The 21,896-nt window shown below is 45.4% G+C and overlaps 8 protein-coding genes across 8 annotated transcripts; 3 read left to right on the top strand and 5 right to left on the bottom strand.

Moving 5' to 3' along the window:
- Positions 1 to 74: 74 nt before the first annotated feature.
- On the bottom strand, positions 75 to 1,905 carry P175DRAFT_0445267 (aspartate kinase; the record flags this gene model as incomplete). Its single annotated transcript, XM_040894273.1, has 4 exons — positions 75 to 172; positions 240 to 1,489; positions 1,607 to 1,687; positions 1,757 to 1,905. The coding sequence occupies 4 exons, from the start codon at positions 1,903 to 1,905 to the stop codon at positions 75 to 77; spliced, it is 1,578 nt and encodes a 525-aa protein (XP_040749103.1).
- Positions 1,906 to 3,050: 1,145 nt separating this feature from the next.
- On the top strand, positions 3,051 to 4,050 carry P175DRAFT_0511935 (C78 family peptidase; the record flags this gene model as incomplete). The annotated part of the gene is made up of 4 exons (XM_040898626.1): positions 3,051 to 3,479; positions 3,533 to 3,564; positions 3,622 to 3,776; positions 3,842 to 4,050. 4 exons carry the CDS (start codon positions 3,051 to 3,053, stop codon positions 4,048 to 4,050), a joined length of 825 nt encoding a protein of 274 aa, XP_040749102.1.
- Positions 4,051 to 4,356: 306 nt separating this feature from the next.
- P175DRAFT_0465744 (nucleoside triphosphates FAP7) lies at positions 4,357 to 5,327 on the top strand. The gene is made up of 3 exons (XM_040894885.1): positions 4,357 to 4,614; positions 4,797 to 4,945; positions 5,107 to 5,327. Exons 1-3 carry the CDS (start codon positions 4,432 to 4,434, stop codon positions 5,306 to 5,308), a joined length of 534 nt encoding a protein of 177 aa, XP_040749101.1. The 5' UTR covers positions 4,357 to 4,431; the 3' UTR covers positions 5,309 to 5,327.
- A 57-nt stretch (positions 5,328 to 5,384) lies between these two features.
- P175DRAFT_0511933 (non-canonical purine NTP pyrophosphatase) lies at positions 5,385 to 6,344 on the bottom strand (the record flags this gene model as incomplete). Its single annotated transcript, XM_040898625.1, has 6 exons — positions 5,385 to 5,453; positions 5,518 to 5,579; positions 5,654 to 5,690; positions 5,766 to 5,910; positions 5,996 to 6,069; positions 6,180 to 6,344. 6 exons carry the CDS (start codon positions 6,342 to 6,344, stop codon positions 5,385 to 5,387), a joined length of 552 nt encoding a protein of 183 aa, XP_040749100.1.
- Positions 6,345 to 6,799: 455 nt separating this feature from the next.
- Positions 6,800 to 7,209, bottom strand: P175DRAFT_0504450 (type V myosin). The gene has a single exon (XM_040897877.1). The coding sequence runs from the start codon at positions 7,177 to 7,179 to the stop codon at positions 6,853 to 6,855; it is 327 nt and encodes a 108-aa protein (XP_040749099.1). The 5' UTR covers positions 7,180 to 7,209; the 3' UTR covers positions 6,800 to 6,852.
- Positions 7,210 to 12,784: 5,575 nt separating this feature from the next.
- Positions 12,785 to 14,548, bottom strand: nap1 (histone chaperone NAP1). Its single transcript, XM_040892955.1, has 5 exons — positions 14,416 to 14,548; positions 14,242 to 14,321; positions 13,443 to 14,162; positions 13,051 to 13,385; positions 12,785 to 12,996 (listed from the first exon to the last, which is right to left on the bottom strand). The coding sequence occupies exons 1-5, from the start codon at positions 14,460 to 14,462 to the stop codon at positions 12,946 to 12,948; spliced, it is 1,233 nt and encodes a 410-aa protein (XP_040749098.1). The 5' UTR covers positions 14,463 to 14,548; the 3' UTR covers positions 12,785 to 12,945.
- A 1,393-nt stretch (positions 14,549 to 15,941) lies between these two features.
- Positions 15,942 to 21,524, top strand: P175DRAFT_0518876 (putative P-type ATPase). Its single transcript, XM_040899075.1, has 22 exons — positions 15,942 to 16,093; positions 16,146 to 16,185; positions 16,247 to 16,798; positions 16,858 to 17,199; positions 17,253 to 17,387; positions 17,443 to 17,509; positions 17,561 to 17,692; positions 17,744 to 18,093; positions 18,144 to 18,289; positions 18,341 to 18,448; positions 18,504 to 18,819; positions 18,896 to 19,049; positions 19,105 to 19,437; positions 19,496 to 19,578; positions 19,626 to 19,760; positions 19,869 to 20,101; positions 20,155 to 20,278; positions 20,336 to 20,381; positions 20,445 to 20,595; positions 20,652 to 20,800; positions 20,847 to 21,396; positions 21,468 to 21,524. Exons 1-21 carry the CDS (start codon positions 16,002 to 16,004, stop codon positions 21,131 to 21,133), a joined length of 3,975 nt encoding a protein of 1,324 aa, XP_040749097.1. The 5' UTR covers positions 15,942 to 16,001; the 3' UTR covers positions 21,134 to 21,396; positions 21,468 to 21,524.
- On the bottom strand, positions 21,331 to 21,557 carry P175DRAFT_0535452 (uncharacterized protein; the record flags this gene model as incomplete). The annotated part of the gene is made up of 2 exons (XM_040900222.1): positions 21,331 to 21,396; positions 21,468 to 21,557. The coding sequence occupies 2 exons, from the start codon at positions 21,555 to 21,557 to the stop codon at positions 21,331 to 21,333; spliced, it is 156 nt and encodes a 51-aa protein (XP_040749096.1).
- Positions 21,558 to 21,896: the final 339 nt, after the last annotated feature.

Raw genomic sequence — 21,896 nt, 5'->3', positions numbered from 1 at the left:
CCTATAAAATCAACAGACTTCGCTGAACTATACAGAAACTGAAAATTAGACAGTAAATGGAAACAGCGATGCCCCTACTCTAAAAATGTGAACATGCTCGTATGTATAATATTGAGGGCACGGTCTGCATCTCGTTCCTCAATAACACAGGAGATGTTAATTTCACTTGCACCTAGAAAACAAAAACAAAAAACATTAGCGCTTGATCATTGGTAGATTCTGGAAAAAGTGGTGCTTACCCTGAGAAATCATCTCAATATTGACGTTATTCTCGCCAAGGGTGGTGAACATGCGTCCAGCCACTCCAACCATGTTCTTCATCTGTTTCCCTACAAGACTGAGAATAGCCATCCCGGGAATGATATCGACAGCACCATATTTTTGCAGATCATTCAAGGCCCCCTTCAGATCCTCGTCTATAATTTGGTACTCATCGCGGCCAACACCATTGAGGAGAGGCATCTCCGAGTGAAGAGCCATGGACACATGGACTTCGCTAGTGGAGATCAAATCAATTGAGAGCCTCCACCGGTCAAGGACAGAGAATATGCCCGCAAAGAATCCATGCGAGAGGGATCGCTTATTTGAATGTACGTTGATAACAAGTATCTTGTGTTTGATGGTCACAGCGGTAGGGCGCTTGGGTCGTTGCATGAGACTTGGGCTCCTCGTACGGAACAGTCTCGGGTCGTGGCCCGGCGTTGTCCTCTCCAACTCAAAGGTAGAGTCAGGGAAGATGACGGTACCATCGCCCTTGGGGCTCATAACATTTTTGATGCGAATTGGAATCTTAGCCCGAATGACTTGCTCCATAGTAAAAGGGTGGATCACTTCCGAACCATAGAACGTCAATTCGGCTGCTTCAGCGGGAGTGATTGCGGGTAAAAGTCGTGCTGTAGGTACTTTACGAGGGTCTGCAGTGAATATTCCATCGACTTCCTTCCACACCTGCAGTTCCTTTGCGTGAATGCCAACGGCTACCAGTGCTGCACAAAGATCGGTGTAACCGCGTCCAATCTGGTCAAGAAGGCCGCCTGGTACTGTTCCAAAGTATCCAGTAATGACGGGAACCTTGTTCCCACAGGCGCGCACTTTCTGGCCAAGGGCAGTAGCAAGATGGTTATAAAATTCCTGGTCGAGGCCTTGCGCTGAGATATGGAAATCAATGACCTCCGATAGATCCACATACTGCGAATCTACCCCCCGGTCTTGGAGGAAGGCAGCCATTAGCCGACAGCTTAGCTTCTCTCCAGCACTAATCACCTTATCCACACATCGAGCACTAATTTCCCCGAGTGTTTGTGCAGCTTCCAGCACCTTGAGGACTTTGGCACATTCGGCGTTAATTTCTGATATGATTTGTGCTTTGAGTTCGTCGGATGTAATCTGGTCATTGATAACCTCGACATGCTCCAACCGAACCGCCTCGACGAAGGAGATGTACTCCTTAGATTGGGAATTTTCTGCATCTCTTGCGGCCCGAAGCAGACTATGAACCATCGAACATTAGCACCCAATTGATACCACTAGATTGGGGAGGAGGAATGGGGTGCCAGATTGTGTCACAATTCTCCGGGGTATGTCAACGGAGGCGGTTGTGACTCACCGATTTGTAGTACCCTCAGCCTTTGTTGAACTGCTCCTTGCTGAGCAAACTACAGCGACATGGTGTTCCTTAAGACTCGGACTGATTCAAGTTATAACATTAGACAAAGCTTCACTATTGTGAGTCAAGCATGCTGGGGGGAGAACCCACAGGACCACCTGGTCAATGATACTCAGAGCGAACTTTCCTACACTTGTGCCTCCAAACTTCTGGACGATCCAATTGCTGTTGGCAGATCTCACGGGAGTATCTTTTGGTACAGATACAATATCTGAGTTGGGATGCGAAATTTCCGCCATTTTGAAATGCAGATAAAGCAGGATAGCATCCAGTCTAGAAGTATGACTGTTCCGGCAACACGGTCTTTTATGTGTACTGGCGGGGCTGCGAAAGCGGAGGCCACTTTTTTTTTTTTTTTTTTTCCCGTTCCGCCTTCCTTGTGGAGCACGATAATGGTGCGGGCGGCGTTCATTAATAATAAGTGGAATAATAGGATTTCTTCTGCTGCATTTTTCCATGTTATTGTGAATTGTGGTTCAATCGGGATCCAGGGCGCCAATACCTGATAGGCTGGTACCTAGGGATTCAGGCAGGAATACATCTCCCAACTAGATAATGGTCAGACTGGACAAAAATATAATCAAAACACATTGTAGAATAAATTTGATTATAGTACCAGTAATATCTGATTGATTCAAATAGGTTAGTTTGTTGCTTGCTCACAGAGTTACCGGAATCGGATGCCACCGTCCTATTCAATACTTCCTGTTTTAGCTCCACGAGTTCGATTGATCTTCATGCAGCAACAGAAGCGGGCGCTTGCATATGGAATCTCATATATCATAATCGACAGTGATTAACAACAATTATTCTCGTCTTGCTTACTTTCGCGCCCTTTGCTTCCTACCACTCGCTTTCCTTGAAGATTACTTTTCTGCCTAATTTCGGTTTCAGTCCCCCTTCACCTACCTTCGAGAAGACGAAAGGAAACACGGCGACGACCAAGCAAATTTCGGACAACTGGCGGTTCTTCCAAAATGGATAATCAAGGTTCCAGCGATCCAGCGTGTCCATTCTGCCCGTTTTCCGACCCAGACAGCAACTTCGTTGCAGAACATGTTCAATATTGTCACCCTGAAAATGAACTGCACGTTGAGCCTGGGAGCAACATACCGGCCGCTCCCATGCCGATTCCAGGGAACCAGGAAGCGGCAGTTCTAGGGAAGGGTCCTTTCATAAATCAACAAGTCTCAAAGCAAAGTGATCACCCACGCGATCATAAAGCAATATATTCCAACCCAGCGCCTTCGGCGAACATAAAAAGACTGGGAGTACTAAACCCCCAGCACATGTTCCCTTTGCACGTGGTGTCTTTATGGCTTGTGTAAGATGCTAACTCCCAGCATAGCGCTCGGAATTGGGCCCTTACGCTTACGAGAAGCGGATGCCCTCGTGGCTTCTCAGAATGCTAGAGAAAGGCCCAGCAGCGACAAAATTGAACACCATTACGACAGATGGCAAGCTTTTCAAGTGTGAAGTCATCGAGAATCAAACAGCGAACGTTATTCCTGCTCTTTCACAATTATGCGAGCAGGATAAATCTGTACAGCGTGCTTTCTTTTGTAGCGCCGCCGTTCACCATGTAACCAAAATGCCTAGGGAAGGGGGTTTCTGCGGATACAGGAATATTCAAATGCTTATATCGTATATAAGACAAAGTCAAAGCCTGGGATACGAACACTTTCCTAGTTTGCCCTCGATATTTCAATTACAAGACATGATTGAGCGTGCCTGGGATATGGGATTCAACAGTGAGGGAAGGCAGGAAACTGGAGGTATCAAAGGTACCAGGAAATATATCGGTACCTCTGAGGTAAGACCGTTCGCATCCCCTTGCCGGTGTTCGAAGTGTTGAATCTCTTTTAGGCTCAAGCCCTGCTTTTAAGCCTCGATATACAGTACGTGTTGAACCGCAAGCCCACAGTGCCATAAGAATAAACGCTGACGCGCCGCAGGTGCAAAGCAACCAGCATCAGTAAAACGAACGAAATGACCGCTTACAACAACTTGCTCTCTCACATCGCTGCGTATTTTAGAAGTGCTTGTCCCTTAGATACAGACAAAAAGGTCATCTTAACGAGCCTACCGCCCATCTATTTCCAACACCAAGGTTAGTCCCCACTTCTGAACCCTGAATAAATACACACACTCGGGCTAAATTGCGAGAATGAATAGGCCATTCTCTTACCATCGTTGGCTTTGAGATTCGCGACGATGGAAGCGCTAATCTCCTAGTCTTCGACCCGTTCAACAAGGCACCATCTGCAGTTCTAAATACCGCTGGAGCAAAACCAAAGCATACTGAACCCGCTCGACTACTGAAAGCGTACAGACGAGACGTAAATTACCTACAGAAGCACAAGACCTTTGAACTTCTCCAGTAAGCATTCAGGTCCCCGTTGCCAATCCATCTAACTCGTATAGACTCACGGTTCCCGGAATAACACCGGAACCTTAATTGCTATAGGCGGCCCCATCAAGCGTTGAAGCATTTTGTTTTAGAATGTACCTATACTATACCCTAATAGACCATAAGCAATCTTGATTTATTTTTCGAGTCCAGTCCACATTGAAGTACGTAGTTCGGATCCGCACCGGCCGATCTTCCGCGCTGATGCCTGAGGATTCAACAACAACCCCACTAAATTTATTTTTTTTTTCTTGGCATTTAAATATCTATCACGAGAAAGATCAAATTTTATGGGAGGTTGTTTTATATTTTGGTCCATAATATCCCTCTCTCTCTCCGAAAAAAAAGGCCCATCATGCGCGCTTCTCCAAATATCATTGTCACAGGAACCCCCGGCGTGGGGAAAACAGTACATTGCGAGCAGCTTGCGCAGGAAACAGGGCTGCGGCATCTATCCATCAACCAGATTGCCAAAGAACGAAATTGTAACGAAAGCTACGACGAAGAATTACAAACCTGGGTTGTCGATGAAGACAAGGTATATATATATATATATATATTTCTTTTCTCCTTCCTTTCTCTTCTTCTGCGTTTCCTATGTCTGGTTTCAAGGGGCATGCATTGAGCTTTGCAATGGCTACTGCGGACCCGGCGGAGGTTATATCTATTTTTTTTTTTTTTTTTTTTTTTTCACTTACTGAAGTTACACGTTTCTTGCAGCTTTTAGATGCCATTGAAGATGAAGTGACTCGGGGTGGTTATTTGATTGATTGGCATGCTTGTGATCTGTTTCCGAAATCCTGGATTGACCTCGTCGTTGTCTTGCGCTGCACATCTACGGCGATTCACTATGACCGTTTGAAATCAAGGTATTTGATATACTCTCTTTTTACTTTCCTCTCAACCATCCCTTCCCCCTGTTTTTCTTTCCTCTCTGTTGTACTTTGGCTTTGTTGTTTATCTTCCCCGGGGTTGCTCTCTTTTTACATTTCATGGGACGGCCTGGCCTGACTAGATCTCATCTATCTAGGGGATATGGTGAAACGAAGCTGCAAGAGAATTTAGATTCCGAGATATTTGGTGTTCTTCTCGAGGAGGCCCAGGAGGCTTTTGATGAAGATATTGTGATTGAGCTAAATAGTGAAGAGGACGGCGATGTAGAAACCAATTGTGGAAGGATTTCAGCCTGGATAGATGCCTGGAAGAGGGACCATGCGAATGATACGGCTTGATGCCGTACCCTTAGCTACCAATAAAAAAAAATAATAATATATAATGATCTCACAACCATCTACATCTAATTGAAACTTAGGACGACTGTTCAGCCAACCACTGCTGCAGCTTAACCAGGGCCTTGTACCTGTGAGAGATCTTGTTCTGCGTAGATGTTAGTGTGACAGGACCCTAAACGCAAGGGAAAATGGGTCCCAAAAAAAAATACCTTCTCTTCCTTTGTCATCTCGGCATAGGTCTTTCCTTCATATTCGAAGATTGGATCCCATCCTGAAAAGAGAGAGAGAGAGAGAAAGCAGTCATGTCAGTCTTTCCATTCGCAATCATTTCAGTCCCAGACCTACCGAAGTTCGGGGGACCCCTAGGTCTAACAATCACACCCTATAAACATGTCAGTCAGTTGCTGGAGTGAGCAAATGAACAATGCAAAAGCATAGTATATCAAGTTCCTCTTACCTCTGTTCTTCCTTGGAACAGAATCGGCTCAGACCCAGGTCCCTGAGAGAACGCAAAAGTACAGACGGCTTCTGCGCCCCTTGACTCAAACGAATCAAGCATCTTATTTAATCCCTCATGGCCCAGCGCCTCGAGGAATGACTTACTAAAAAACATCATTAGCTTCTCGAAGGGGAACACAGAGGGGTTTTTTTTTTTTTTTTTCATGTCTCGAATGAGATTCTATTTACATGTATGGGCCGGGCAGTCCCTTCAGTGCATGGAATTCGAGGGCTGTGTCTTCGGTCAATACTGGGCCTCCAACCTATCCCGAGTGAGTGTGTCAGCAGCTGTTACTCAGATAGAGCAGTATTAAAGGAATTCATTTCAGAATTGCGAGGGAGAAGGAAGAGAAATATGATGGGGGGGGGTTACAATTTTCGCTGCATGTCTGCATTTCTCCTTTGCTATTTCTTCAATTGTGCCTTGGATCTCCGGAACATCGACGGACTGGTTTTCGACATTGACTACGCTGCCCAATATAGCTCGAACTTCGGCCAATTTGTTCTTGTTGCCGGTAATGAAATTTATGGTCTCCATTTTATCTTCCTTTTGACAATGGAGATATTTGCATGAAAGCCGTTCTTAGAGATTGTGTCTTAGTCGAATTATGTGATACAAACCAATATGCAACATCCTTATAGTGGGTAAACCCCATCGGTAACGGAGATTTGCTTCTTCCCTCCCTACTTAGTCATCATGTCTCCTCCTCCATAGTTAGTTAGTTACAGCCATCTACAACAACTACAACAGGAGGTGTTACGATAGAATGAGTCTGGTAGATAACACGGCGATAAAAAAAAAAAGTCTAATATTCTCCAGTATATATCTGATATGATGGTATCTGTCTCTCGGCAGCAGACCAATAAATCCTGACTGGCAGAGATCATTATTCACGGCTTCAAGGAAAATCCAACAAACTACATCTAATCCGGCATTATTCGGTTAGGGTCGCGACATTTTCTGGGATTTCAGGCTTGTCCTGTTGGGCCATTGCCTGTGCGGAAACGATTTCAGCGAGACGTTTCAGTCGAGGTGTTTGAAGCCCTTAAAGCTGGTTAGCACACCGTCCACTAACAAGTCCACTGGTACACTTACAAGAAGGTGTGTAGGTTTCCAAAGCAGAAATAACTCGGGGCTCAGCAATTTCATACGGCCCACTATCATCCACATCAACAGGGCTCAGAAGCAGCACGTCGCCCTTTTCGGTAACACGAGAGGCAACAGCCTTCATAATTTCACCATTAATGGGCTGCTCGTAGTCCGCCACAAGGTACTGGTTCAGAAGCTTCTGGATTTGATTGGGGGAGAGCCTAAATACATGCACATTAGTCTGAGGCTGATAATAAACTGTTGTTAGACTTACATCCAACATATATCTTGAATAATCTCAATGTCATTCAGTGTGGCCTTCTTCAGTTGCAGGAGCTTGGTTGCTTGCTGTGTACTTGTCAGTGTTCATGGCTTCCCTCAAGGTTCAAGGGCCAGCTTACCATCAAATGCTCTAGCTGCAGTGTTCCCTCTGGCATATCATGGCTCTTACACCATTCCTCGATACGAGTAATGTTGTAGTTGATCTGAAGGCCGCGCTTCCAAGACAGGAAGTTGCGTCTCATAAGAAGGTCATTGAAAGCTGTCACACCAACCAGTCGCAGGAGCTCAGTAACAGTCTGTATAACGATCGTGTCTTCGAGATAAAACGCTTTCAATGCCTTGTAGACATTGTTCAGAAGGCTGAGAAGATTGTCCATACTATAGGCCGGGTTGTTGTTGGAAGGCAGAAGCTTTCCAAGGAATCGGTTTGTCTCGTTTGTGACGAAACCTGGGAGGGATTGGGACTCGATGATCGCTGGTACAATCATTTTATAAAGCTTCTTCTTGAGCACCTTCATCCAGGTGTGATAAATATTGAACTCCAGGCTCTCCAAGTCGTGCTTGACAATCTCCAAAAGTCGATCATACTCGTAGTTATCCGTCTTCTGTGCCTCATACCAATCTTCAGCCAGGAAAACAAAAGAAAGCATCTCGTGGACATTTGAAAGCCAGAAGGCTCCAGGGTTGACGGCATCATCACCGTCGTGCTGCATGACCTCTTGTTGTATAGACTGCATCACATTTGCCAGAAATCGTTCAGACTCTTTGACAAACCCGTTATTCCACATCTCAGATGTAACAAGATTGATCAGGTAAGCCGGGAATAAGACTTCCTTCTCTGTAGGAGGTGGGGTAGAACTGGGGAGCGGAATCTTGAGGTTGCGTATGAGACCCATGGTGACTTCTTCATTAAGCGCATCCTCCTCGGAAAGCAAGTTTTCAAGTTCTGCCTCCACGGAGTCCAGCCCCGAGGAGAATGCAGCTCCTGAATAGTTTTGGCGGCCCAATGTGCTTGTGATTGCCATAGAGACGGGTCGCGGGTTATAAGCTCCGCTGAATCGGTCGGTCTCAATTCTCTCGGCGCCAGCACTACGCCTCTTAGGCTTGGTCTTCTTCGAAGAGACTAGGTTGATAAGACCACTTGCGGGAGGTTGAATGGGACCACCGTTCTGCAGATCTCCGTTCAAACCATTGATAGGCATTGTTCTCTTTGCAACCTCCAGCTGCTCCTCTAGGTCAATAACTTGTTGGCGAAGGGAAGTCTTCTCGCTCTCGGATTCTGCATTCAACTGTTTCAGTCTCTCTAATTCTTCGTTCGCCGTTCGAATCGATTCCCTTGAAGCCTTCTCCTCCTCTTGGAGACGCTTAATGGTGGCCTGGGCCTCGGCATGGTTTTGCTGCAGCCTAGTCATCTCATCCTCCAAGACAGTCAATCTAGCGGCAGTGATTCCCGCTTGATTAGCCTCGGCCTGGAGTTCTTTGGAACGATTCTCCAGTGCATTATGGCGACTTCTCCATGACTTCACCTGGGTCTCGTAATTCTCCAGCTGAGAATTGAGAGATTTGTTTTCTCGTTTCAAAGACTCTAGATACTGAGTCAACTCAACCACCTTGTTCTCCAGTTTGTATGAGATTTGCTTCAGATCCCTAGCCTCTTCCCTGAGTGTCTTGTATTGTTTCCTTGCCTGTTTGCCTCTCCAAAGATTTTGGACAATGACAACCTGGCGGCGATACTGTCTCCATGCACGCAATTGCCGCCATGAACGGAAAGCACGCTGTATAATCTTTGCAGCATTGCCGTGTATTGTGTCCAAAATATTTCGCCGGCAGAGAAAACCTTTGGACAGCGATTGGAAAAGAATGAAATTATTGCGAATCTGGTTGTATCGTTTCCGTTCTTTCTGTCCCCTCCATACCCTTTGGATAGTCGTGGCCGCCTTGTCCTGACGTATCTCTGCGGCTTGTTGTCTGGCAAGGAATCCTCTGATCAAAGCTTGCGTGGAGAGGATGGAGGACCTGGCTTCAAGATATCTACGCCGGTAATACTTGCACCGCAAATTCTTCTGAATCATTATCGCACACTCATTCAATCTCGACGTCCTGAGGTTCTCGAGGAATGCAAGCATGCCAGCTCGGAAGAATATTTTGCTCAAGCCCAGCTGATATTTATCATGCTTCTGCTGAGTAGCGTCCCCTAGAGCCTTCCTCAAAATCGCATGGCACATATCCTTGATTTCCGATGTCCATTGCGACGAATGGCACAGCATATAGTAACGAACAGCAAATTCCTCGTAAGTCCATCGGGTAGGATAACCCGCTGTGCTGATACGAACAGTTTCAAGAACACCGCAAGCTCTCAATTGACTGAGGACCATTGGTCCTTCAAACTTCCAGGCCTCTTTGGCTTCGTTGGGTTTAATGCAACGGATATAGTGCACATCAGTGGAGTTAATAGTATTCATGAGCTCAATCAGCGAGGACTTGAAAATGCCGCCTAGCGTGGGCTTCCGATTGATAGCGACACCGATTTTGCGACCTGGAGCAGTGACTGCTTTGGAGGAAATGGAGGCTGAATCCTTCTCACGAACAGCGGCAGCTGTGTCCAAGATCTCTTTTACAAAATCGTTTGAAGAGTTGCGCAGGATTTCCATCTGTTCATCGGGAACAGTATCACGGTTTTTCTCGATAAAGCCGTCAGATTCGTAAGTCACGTCAACAGCATAGTGACAAATAGTAAAGGCCGACTTGCCAAATCGGGGCTTCTTGTAGAACTTTTGCTTATCAGCTGCGAAATTGAGGTGGAGCTTAGTCACAAATTGTTCATCGGAGCCCATAGGTAAACGCGATTCTTCATCCAGAAGAGACAGAATACCCAATTTCGCTTCAATGAGGTCAATGCAGGGTTGGTTATCAGAGAAGTCAATGAAAGTCCAATCAATCTGCTCTCGCACATATTCCTCCTGCTCAAGTTTGAAAACGTGCTGGTTGAATTCCTGTTGTAATTTTTCATTGGCGTAGTTGATGCAAAACTGTTCGAAGGAGTTTTTAGCGAAATGCTCAAAACCGTAAATATCCAGTACTCCGATGAAAGACTTGAACTGGGTTAAAACTTGATCAGTAGCCAAACCACGGTTGATCTTATCGACGAGCCAATCGAAAAGACTCGAGTATATGAACTTCGCGACAGAGTCTCTGACAACGATTGCCTGTTGCTGTGTTAAATTCGAAGTGATTTTCTCTCCTCTAGTAGTAAGTTGCTTTTTGACTATCCATTTGGCGAATTCGTTGGCGTCGATTCCGAGCATCTCGCACGCCCGAATAAGCGAAGGTTCAGAGGGTGACAGAGAGGACTCAGTCCTCGTAGCCGTGATCTTGACGTTTCCAAGGTGTAAAAGGGCTGCAAGTATGCGGAATATTTCAGCTTGCGTCTGCTCAGGTACACCAATAGTCCCCAAAGACTTCTTCGTTGCGATAAATTCCGCCTTATCATCGACACCATCGATGGTGGGGTTTCCACCTTGATTAAGGTAATCGAAGTCTTCAACCGACACAAGGCCAAGCTCTTGCTTTTCTGATTCCGTTGCACCAGCAACAAGCTGGTAGAAGATGTGATAGTTTCGTTCCTTGAGGGGCTGAAACACTAGTCGGGATCGCTCCAAAAGGTAAGTCCTAATCTTTGCACCGATGATATTGGTCCTGTCGTCAAACATAATCTCGATATACTTCCCGAATCGTGAAGAGTTATCGTTGCGCGTAGTTTTGGCGTTGCCAAAAGCCTCCATTACCGGGTTTGTGGCCAAAATCTGTTCCTCGGTCTCGCTGATTGCATCTGCCCTGCTCGTGCTGTACTTTCCAGGCTGGTCTGAAGACTCCCGAGTTGCAAAGTATCTCATGATGTATTTCGCGCTGACCGTTTTTCCAGCACCAGATTCGCCCGAAACAACGATCGTTTGGTTTTTTCCATCCCGTAGCATGTCACCAAATGCTTCTTCCGCAATAGCGAATAAATGAGGGGCCTGGGAAGCGCGGTGTTTTCCGGCATAGACCTGGACCATCTGCGGAACATAGAGTGAATCTACTCGAGCAAAAGGGTTGGTTGCAATAAGAACAATGCCACTGTATGTATATATCTCTTTCTGGGCGTAGCGTAATTTGATAGCCTGCAAAACTTTGTGAAAATCAGTCTGGGCTCTAAATGCAGATTTCAAAGCTTGTAAATACCGGCAGGCTCGTTTAAATGAGACAGGTTTGTGAGGTCTTCGCTTGCTTCAAGCATGGCAGGGTTCATCAACGGCGGCAGTTTAGGATTGTTATCCCGTTGTAACTCGGCTTCTGTAGTCTCAAATTCTTTTGTCTTTTCGCCCATATCAGTTAGTAAACATTAGTATTCTTAGGACGGTACAGTCAGAGCTGGGCTTCCCACGAACCTCGCCATTTTCCAACAAAAACACAAGCCGGACTTTCTCTCCATCAACCAGCTTCTCCTTCACTTCAGATGCAACCCAGCCATCAGTCGTATCGGGCTGCCAGGCCCTCGTTCCGACCTCATAGTTATGCGCCATCGGGACCGCCTGGATCAGTGGTGATTCAAAATGGAAGGAAGCGATGTATGAGGTTGCTCAAGAGGTGTACGGCAAAGGCATCTAGAGAAAGGAGAGAAAAACAAAATGCGACAACTTGAGATGAAAAAGCCCCAAAAAATAAGAAGAAGAATAAATTGCCTTCTAAGGCACTTGTCAACAAGTTCTCGGTTATAAGAAAAGAGGTATCATGCTTCGCTAACGCAGAAATTCTGAGATTGATTACCAGCTGGCCGCTTGACAAGCCGCAGCCCCTGAAGGACGTTGCCGCACCACTGACCGAACCAATCTCCACACTTGACCAACGCCAAGACACGCCTTGGGCATGCACTTCAAATGAAAATGTGGTGTCTTTTCTTTGCTTTTCTTTCTTTTCATAGTTTTGATTTTGATCCAGGCTCCAGAGAAAATTCTACGAGGAGATCTACTATTTGTACTACCATTTTAGTGCCGTACCGTGGACAAAATCGTATGGAAGGGGATGGATGCTTCCAAGAAAGGTTTAAACGGGCGCGAGCATGTCAACTTGTCTGTACCCCGGAAGAATAATTACCAATTGACCATCGACTCTACAGCTATATACATTATCAGATACTACGTAGTTAGCTAAATGCTAGGTACCTAGTAGTAAGCAGAGCCGGGTCAGACAAACTTCTTGTTGATTTTTTTTTTTTTTTTTTCTATTTCATAAACATCTCTTGATCAAAGTCTTCAAAAGCTAACAAAATGAGCCAAATCATTAGCAATAAACAAATTTCCCTAGCTATGCATTTCCATGTCGTTCGTATTCGAACCACATTTTTTTTTCCTAGGAATAATTTAATGAAAGCATACTCCTCACGCCCCCGGTGATTCGACATTAACATATAAAAGAAAGAAGAAGAAACGAATACTGCTAGGTGGTGCCAGGTAATTTACTCCTTGCCAATGAGACCAGGCAAAGGTGCATCCATCACCTAATACCTAGTATCCGTCAAATTAATAAAACCCTGTATGTATTACACATACGTGCTTGTCAAGGGAGGAAAATTAGATAAGCTAGAAAGTATTGAAAAGAGCAGTCTGAGGAACACAGATAATGGAAAATGGAAGTCGCTGCTACAAGCCCGTAACAGTAAACTGGTGCATGATGGATCCAGGCTTGCATCTTCCGCCGCATGTTGCAGTCTTAAACCACCGTTTTTTTTTTAGCTTTGTTTGCACTCAGCAGCTTCCATCTTTGGCTTGGAGGTACCATCCTACTCGACATTAGTATAGTTCAACAAGATGGGGAAATACGAGGGTAAGGGTACCTCTTCATCAGAGTCATCGACATCCGCAGACTGTCTGTCGTCGTCATCCTCATCGTCGTCATCCTCATCATCTTCATCAAACCCTTCATAGTCATCGGGATCCACATCCTCACCTAACTCTTCAAATTGAAGAGCCTCGCCAGTGAACCAATCAATGGCCCGGGGGATGAGCTTCTCTTTGATATCTTCTCCAAGCTGGTAGTCCAGCTCAAGGCGTTCCTCGATATCGGTGGCAACTGTGTCATCATCATCTTTCGGGGGTTGGGGAGGGGCGAAGAAGTTGAAGAAAGACTCCGTTGGCACGGTAATCTTAACAACACGAGTTTGCTTCGTGTCTAGAGGATTTTTAGTACAGTCGCACGTATTTACGTAGACGAAACCAGTGGGCTTACTCTTGTTCCTCTGCTTTTTGCTCTCCACACGAACAGTGAGATCCTTGTCGGCTTTCCAGTCGATCTTAGTGCCTTCGGCATGGTCATAAACGAAATCGCCACCATAACCATTCTCCTCCATGTAGTAGTATGTCTTCGAAATGGTCTTGTTGGTGAAGAACTCGTTTTCAGCAAATTCAAAAATTAGTCGGAATCCTGGACGATCAAGATATTCCATGCGGATATCGACAAGATGCTTAAGGGCCTCTTCATCCTTCTCAGTAACCATCTCTGCGAGAGAGATCTGATTCTTCATAGCGGAGAGCCAGAATTCTGGAATTCCAGCTACTGGAAGAGCCTTCTCCTCGTCCTTCTTAGAATCCTCATCCTCCCCTTCCTTATCATCATTATCTTCTTCCTCTTCCTCGCCCGCTTCAATCTCAGCCTCAGTAGGCTCGGCGGCTCCATTTACAATAGTAGAGCGTCTCTCGTAAAGAGGGGTAAATTTTGCAAAGTACTTCTTTTCGAGCTCCAAAACCTCCTCTTGAAACTGGGCTTCCAGTCGAGCGTGCTCTTTCTGGATACCTTTCAGTCCAGCGACGCGCCGACGGACCGAAGCTGGGAGCGATTCAATATAGCCTGAGGAGCGGCCAACAAGCGAATGCAGTTTTCCTTGAATCATAGAAACAAGGCGGGGGTCTCCAGCCAACAGGGAGACGCCTGCGGCATGGTCAAGTGTTTCTGTTGATGAGTTCACAGTCGTTAGATACGATCTTCCATATCACCGAGAGAACGGTTTTTGGGAGGGTCTATCGATTACCTTCTTTGATGCTCGCAACCCCGGGTTGCTGGGCATGAGAAGAGATAGGAGCATTGTTGGCTGGTGTATTTTGCGGTGTCCTGTCAGGTCAGGGCCCCATGTGGTCAGCAATTAAGACAATTTCAGGATGTTGATGGCTTCTGTCACGAAGAAAAGCAGACAAGGGCAACTTACGGGGCGACAGGGAAATCCGCCTTCTTATTCCTGATGGGCTCAGACATCGTGAAAGATTAATCAGAGAAAATACGAAGTCCACGGGAGCAGAAAGGTCGGTTGAGGGGTTGTCGCGGACAAGAAGAGATCAAGGTTGGAAAGAATTTGATACGCTTAGTTTTGGGGGGGTCTGGAATCCTGGCTTGGTGGGATCCTTAGCGTCCTTGGGCCGAGGGGCTTGGCGGGACAAAGTGGCTGCTGTTGAGAACACTCAGGAAAAATAAGAATCCCCTGCCCTCCCAACAATACGTGTGCATCATTTCGCTTTAGTGTCCTTATTCATTAACTATAAACAAATTAATGTCGATTTAATTTTCGATTTTGGAGAAGACATTCGAAACGGCTCCAACAACAACCCCTGGCATCTCAAGCCTTTTGTCCTCTTACACAAGAGTGCCCATTACGAATCCTCAACGGTATTGGTTAGTAAATCTCGCCTACAGAGTAGATACCAGATAGAATCTCCTTGTTCTTTGCGACTCATTTAGTACCACATGGAAGTTATCTGGGTGTGGTCTAGCCTCAATATATACTTGCCATCCTATCGATAAAATAAGTCTTCGGCAACGCAATCGAATCCCCAGTCCTTACATGCAGTTCATTATTCTTGTCATTAAATGGTATAGTTAGTTTGTTACACTAGTCTGTAAGGCTCATTCTTTCTGTTTTCTCAATTAATGTTCATTATATTACAGGACTATCTAATTAAGTTCTGCTATTGATGAAGCTATAATCCCCTGTCAACCATAGATCTATATCATAGGCACATGCACTCATGGGGTCTAGCATTGGATTCTTTAGTTCCAGCGCCGCAAGTGTGCCAGGAGGCACCTAGCCTTTGCGGCAAGCCGGCCATTAACCGATCAGTATCCCCAGCTAGCTCAATATCGGTATTTACCACAAAACTGTGTGGTCACTATGAGATACTTATATAGCTAATAATATAGCTAGTTGCAGTTCTTAGTGGCAGCACATAAAATATTTAATACCTGTTTGCACTTGGCTAAGATAGGAAGGATAAAGAAAGCACCAGTGGATTGTATCCAGTTATGTATACTATATCACTTACGTAAGTTTTAACGTCCCAAATTATATATTGGACGTTATAAGAGAAACACATTAATCCGGTTGAATATATAAGACAACATATAACAGCCCAAAAATCACCAGTAACGTATCGCTATCTATCCAGCAGCTTCAAATGCCAAAATCTTGAAGTTGTTCTATGACAGCTCCATGGATCATGTCCCGAGGACCCTTCCAGCCATCTCCAAGTCACATCACGTGCCGATAGTAGATAGGGAATCCAGACTTCTGTTTGCAGTTCTTCCAACCTAATTAATTCTCGATTGGTTTGTAAGGTTCAGATATCCCTCCAGGGCATTATGTCCGCTCAATCTAACGTGTCCCAGCAATAGATTTATTACCCGCCATACGATCTGTTCACGTATCTATTCGCCTTAATACTCGCGTTCATACATAGACAGGGCTGTCATGTCAAACAGTGGCGGGGCAGACAATAGACAAGATCATATCGAGACCACAACATGGAGCACTCCTCATGTTCATCAGCGGAGAGTCCGTCCCCGGAGCCATCTGCTATTGCGGTGGCCCGTCGACGTGACTCAATGAGAAGCAGGTTTTTAGACCGAACCCAAATCTACATACTGACTTTACTGATGTCGGTTTAGTTATAGCGTGGTAACGGATGTTGAAATGGCTCGCAACGAGGTTAGTCAGTCTAACGCCTACCCTATTTTCGAAGGGACAGAATGAATCTAACTCTAAATAGATTTTCGACGGCCCGATCTCAGAAAGTATTCCATCAAGCGTCGCCTCTTTCTCTCATCGCCGAAGTAGCCGTAATAGAAAAGATTCCACAGCTGGGTTCATACACTTCCAAGATGATGGCGACGCACTTGAATGGAGCTATAGGGATTCCATTGATACCGACAATGATGTTGATGATCTAGCTGCCGCCGAGATTGTTGAAACCAACGAGTCGACCAAATTCTCCTACAGATCAAGACTATCACAATCGCAGTACCGCAGAAGTTCTATTGAAGACCCTCTTCTCCCTCGGCGGTCTCTTTCTGTTGGTTCGTCTGCCGGGGACTGGAAGGGGGATGGCAGAGTAAGCCAGGAAATCCATATTGCGTCCGAGGACTCTAGCATTATTATCGCTGGTTTCTCGACAACCACCATGGGATCTTTCATTTACTATATCCTATGCACCTTGACACTTGGGCTTGCTTTTCTATTATTTCGATGGTTTCCAAGATGGAAAATACAATTGTTAGGAAGGCCTACGCCACTGAGAGAATGCCAGTGGGTTGTAGTTGAGGTAAGTAACTTGCTTGGTATGCCAGCCACCCTTTCTAGCAAGCATCTGAACTTGAAAAGGACCAATGGAATCAAATCAATGTATGCGAGGTCATGGATCAAACCTACGAACGCCCCCTTTCTACAATTTTTGCCGACTCTCACCGCACCCTCTATGATGAGGATAACGACCCCATTGTTAAATTCTTGCGATATATTGACTACAGATACTTGCGCTTCTTCTATCACCCGCTGGAGGATAGGTTTTTTCTTATCAGCGGTTGGAAAGACCCCTCATGGACGGACGCAAAATCCATGAGAGTTGGACTGAATGCCGAAGAGCGTGATAGCCGCGAGCACATTTTTGGTAAGAACCTTGTTGATATTCAGCAAAGGTCCATGTTTCAGCTTTTGGTAGACGAAGTAAGCGTGATGACATCCCAACTGCTAGTTGTGCGGCGAGCTGAAAGATCCAGGCATTTCACCCGTTTTATATTTTTCAACTCGCCAGCCTCATTCTGTGGTCACTCGACGAGTACTACTACTATGCTGCCTGCATTTTCGTTATTTCGGTTGTCAGCATAGGGACCACCGTCATCGAGACCAATGCTGTACGTTATCAACACCCCCCATTCATACAATAATATAAATACTTACCCGATCTAGACAATGTCTCGGTTGAAGGAGATGTCACTTTTTGAATGCGATATACGCGTGCTTAGAAACGGGTTCTGTTAGTATAGCCTATTGTATATTGACTAAACACTGACATTTTACATCATAGGGAGATCCGTCACATCGCAAGAGCTTGTCCCTGGTGATGTTTTCGAATTTTCTGACCCGTCACTGAGCCAGGTCCCATGTGATTGTATATTGCTGTCTGGTGATTGCATTGTGAATGAAAGCATGCTCACAGGTTCGAGATAAAAAATTCCAAATTCTCAGTGAGAGACTAAGAACATACCAGGCGAATCTGTTCCTGTATCAAAAACTCCATTGACGGATGAAGCAATTGATTATTTGAACCTCAGTGCGCCATCAGTCCATCACAATATTGCCAAACATTTTCTTTTCAATGGCACCAAGGTAATTCGGGCACGACGCCCACAAGGAGTTGATGATGATGATGCTATTGCCTTAGCTATCGTTATGCGAACAGGATTTTTAACAACAAAGGGCGCTCTTATTCGCTCCATGCTGTTTCCGAAACCTTCTGGCTTTAAATTTTATCGGGATTCATTCCGTTATATATCAGTCATGGGCGCAATAGCCATCATGGGTTTTGTGGCTTCATTTGCGAATTTTGTCCGGCTAGGTGTAAGTTGTCCATGATCAGATGTGGGATCTTCCTGTCTTACGTTCTCTAGCTTTCCTGGCGCTTGATAATTATCAGAGCGCTTGATTTGATCACGATTGTTGTACCCCCTGCACTGCCGGCTACGCTAACAATCGGGACTAACTTTGCACTTTCTCGATTGAAACGCAAGAATATCTTTTGTATCAGCCCACAAAAGTGAGAATATCCACCCTAATCCAAGGAGGCCACACTAAATTTTTCTTACAGGGTTAATGTGGGAGGAAAGCTAGATGTTGTTTGCTTTGACAAAACTGGAACGCTCACAGAGGATGGCTTAGACGTTCTTGGGGTACGAATCATGAATCAGAACCAAAGGTTGCACACCTGTACACCTCAACTTCAGAGTAAGGGCATTTACTGACTGAATTAGACTTTCCGATCTCCTCTCAGATATATCATCCAAACCAATAACAGCGCTGAGTGCCGAATCGATGGACGATTTTAAGAACTATAATACCATCATTCGTATCATGGCAACATGCCACTCGCTAAGAGTAGTGGATGGCGAACTACTAGGCGACCCATTAGATGTGAAGATGTTTCAATTCACAGGATGGTCCTTTGAAGAGGGCGGGGGCCATGCCCCTGATCAGCCGAATGCTGAGTATGAGACGATTGCTCCATCCGTCGCTCGGCCTCCCGGTCCCATAGAACATATTAATGGTGACGGCCATGGTATCCCAAGTGTGAGGAACCCCCTCAGAACCATTGGTACTCATATTATCTCGAGGACAAATAAGCTGACTATTATTTGTATTATAGGAAGGCGTGGAGCTTGGGGTACTGCGCAGCTTTGAATTCGTCTCACATCTTCGGCGCGCAAGCGTGGTTATAAGACAATTTGGCGATAGTGGCGCCACCATTTTTGTCAAAGGTGCGCCGGAAAGTATAAAAGCCATTTGTTTGCCAGAAAGCTGTTAGTTTATCCTTTTAATCTGCTGCTATTTGAATGTAACTGACTCTCTCTACAGTGCCGACAGACTTTGAAGAGATTCTAGGCCAATATACCCACCAAGGTTACCGCGTTATTGCATGCGCAGCTAGGTATGAACGGAGATTAAGCTGGATGAAAATCCAGAAGCTGACACGCGCGGATGCGGAATCGGGCCTGGAATTCATTGGTTTCATTATTTTTGAAAATAAGCTGAAACCGAAGTCGGCTGAAATAATCGCCGAATTGAGCCGGGCGTCAATCCGAAATATTATGTGTACTGGTGATAATATACTCACCGCCGTTAGTGTTGCTCGTGAGTGTGGGATGATTGGAAATGAGCAACACTGTTTCGTTCCGCGTTTCACAGAGGGTAAGTTGTTTAATCCAGGATATCACCCGGGGATTTATTCCAGGATTGACCCAAGTAGGCCATCTCCATGACTCCAGTGCTTCTCTTTGCTGGGAAAGCATCGAGGACCCGACCTTTAAATTAGACCCACACACTCTAATGGTATTGTCTGTCTACCTCTACCACTGACCCAAGCTAACAAAATGCAGCCATCATTTGATTCAGGAGATATTGACTTGTCTGTTCCCGGGAATGCATATAATGCTTACGAATACACACTTGCAGTTAGCGGTGACGTATTTAGGTGGATTTTAGATTTTGGAGATGAACTTGTTGTGAAAAGAGTATGTGGATATTGCTATACCAAAAAGATCATTAACCACTCCAAGCTAGCAATTTTTCTCTGTTTGCCCGGCTCTTTTTGTCCATCACTCGTTCTAACATTGGTATAGATGCTTGTGCGTGCGAGTGTTTTTGCTCGGATGTCTCCCGATGAAAAACACGAGCTCGTTGAAAAGCTCCAATCACTCGACTACTGCTGCGGATTTTGTGGGGATGGCGCAAATGACTGCGGCGCCCTGAAGGCTGCGGATGTTGGTATCTCTTTATCTGATGCCGAAGCTTCTGTGGCTGCACCCTTCACTAGTCGTCACTTCGATGTATCGTGTGTTCCAACTCTAATCAGGTATGGGTCCTATGCTCGCTTTTGGTGAAGGTGCGCAGCTAACTCCGTCATAGGGAGGGCCGAAGCTCATTGGTAACAAGCTTTTGTTGTTTCAAGTATATGAGCATATACTCAGCAATTCAGTTTTCGACAGTGAGCTTCTTGTACACATCAGCATCGAATCTTGGGGACTTTCAGGTGAGTTATCTTGTCCACGTTGGTTGGAAGGGACGTCATAACTGATGGTCATTGTAGTTTTTGTTCATTGATCTTGCCCTTATTTTACCAATTGCTATTTTCAGTAAGTTTGAGAACACACGCTCAGTACTTTTCGATGACTTGAACGCTCACTAATTTTGCTCAGTGGGATGGACTGCTCCTTACCCTGTCCTTTCTCGGAAGCGACCAACGGCGGATCTTGTTTCCCGAAAGGTTTTGACTCCTTTACTGGGACAAATCACGATCTGTGTTCTAGTCCAATTAGTAGCATACAAATCTGTTCAATCACAGCCATGGTATTTCCACATGTCTATCCAGTACCAGAGGTGTACCATTCTTACTTTTGCTGCAGGTTCAAACCACCGAGTAAAAAATTAGAGGATGACAACATTGAGAACTCAGAAAATACCGCACTATTCCTCGTATCTAGCTTTCAGTACATATTAGCTAGTGTCGTTTTGAGTGTCGGACCGCCATTTCGGAAATCAATGAGATCAAATAGTAGGTAATCCCTGTGATAATTGGATACAACGCTAACCATTATTAGAACCTTTCCTCGCCGTTATCCTTGTAGACGTGCTCTTTTCGTGCTACATGCTTTTCAGACCCTCAGCGTGGGTGACAAGAGTTATGCAATTGACATACCTCTCGCAACCATTTGCTATTTGGCTACTTGCCCTGGCTCTTGGGTCCTTTATATTCGCTTTGGTAGCGGAACGAAAGTTCTTCCCTAGGCTTGCTCGCATGTTGGGACGCTTAATGGTATTGTTGCGGCCAGGCCATCAGAAGCAACGGCGCCAGTATAAAGTGTTACTTGAGGAAATGCGGAAATAGTGCTTTTTTTCTTATTGAGATTAGGATTTCTTGGTCTTTGAGAGAAGCGTATACATGTCCAAGGTTACGGTTGTGGTGATAGGTAGAGAATAGTACATAGACGGCATTATGAATAACCATCATACTGTTCAGGTATTCGGGTGTGGTATTTGTTCTGGGATCGACAACAAGGTTTCCCTCCTTTATCTCGCAACTGCTCAGTGGTCCCATGGATGCTTCCAGCCCAACAACGCAGGGCCATCCTTCTTCGCTCGGTACATCAACTGTTGGTAGTCCAAAAGAATGTAATTAGCATGGCTCGCTATAGAGAACGGATCGATGTTTAGAGGCATACAAAGAACCACATGCTAGCGCCGAGTGCAGTCGCGGTAAAGCGATAGAGCGGTCTTGCCGGATGAATATGAATAGGGTGATTCGCAGCCATATCTAGGACTTGCATTAGGGTAAACTGTTATGAAGCGGTTGTTTAAAGTGCAAAGGATTCTTTGACGCCGTACCTTCTCAATTGACACGGATAACCGGTGTTAGGGAAGAAAGATGTTGCAATAGAATGAAACCCAGGGTAGTCCACGGAGATGATGTCGAACTTGGCCGAGTCTGCCGGTTCCAATAATTGGTCACGTGATTATGTTTGTCCGCTTGGTTCTTTGGGGGTCTGATGTGACATCCATTTTGTGATACCAAGGGTTTGTCGCAGATGCTGTATATCCCTATGGTTTAGCTCTGTGAGTCATCACGGTGTGAGATTGAAGTCACACGCACT

Source organism: Aspergillus ochraceoroseus (genome assembly GCF_002846915.1).
Source record: "Aspergillus ochraceoroseus IBT 24754 chromosome Unknown P175scaffold_9, whole genome shotgun sequence".
NCBI lineage: Eukaryota > Fungi > Ascomycota > Eurotiomycetes > Eurotiales > Aspergillaceae > Aspergillus > Aspergillus ochraceoroseus.
This window is presented reverse-complemented; position numbering and strand designations above follow the sequence as displayed.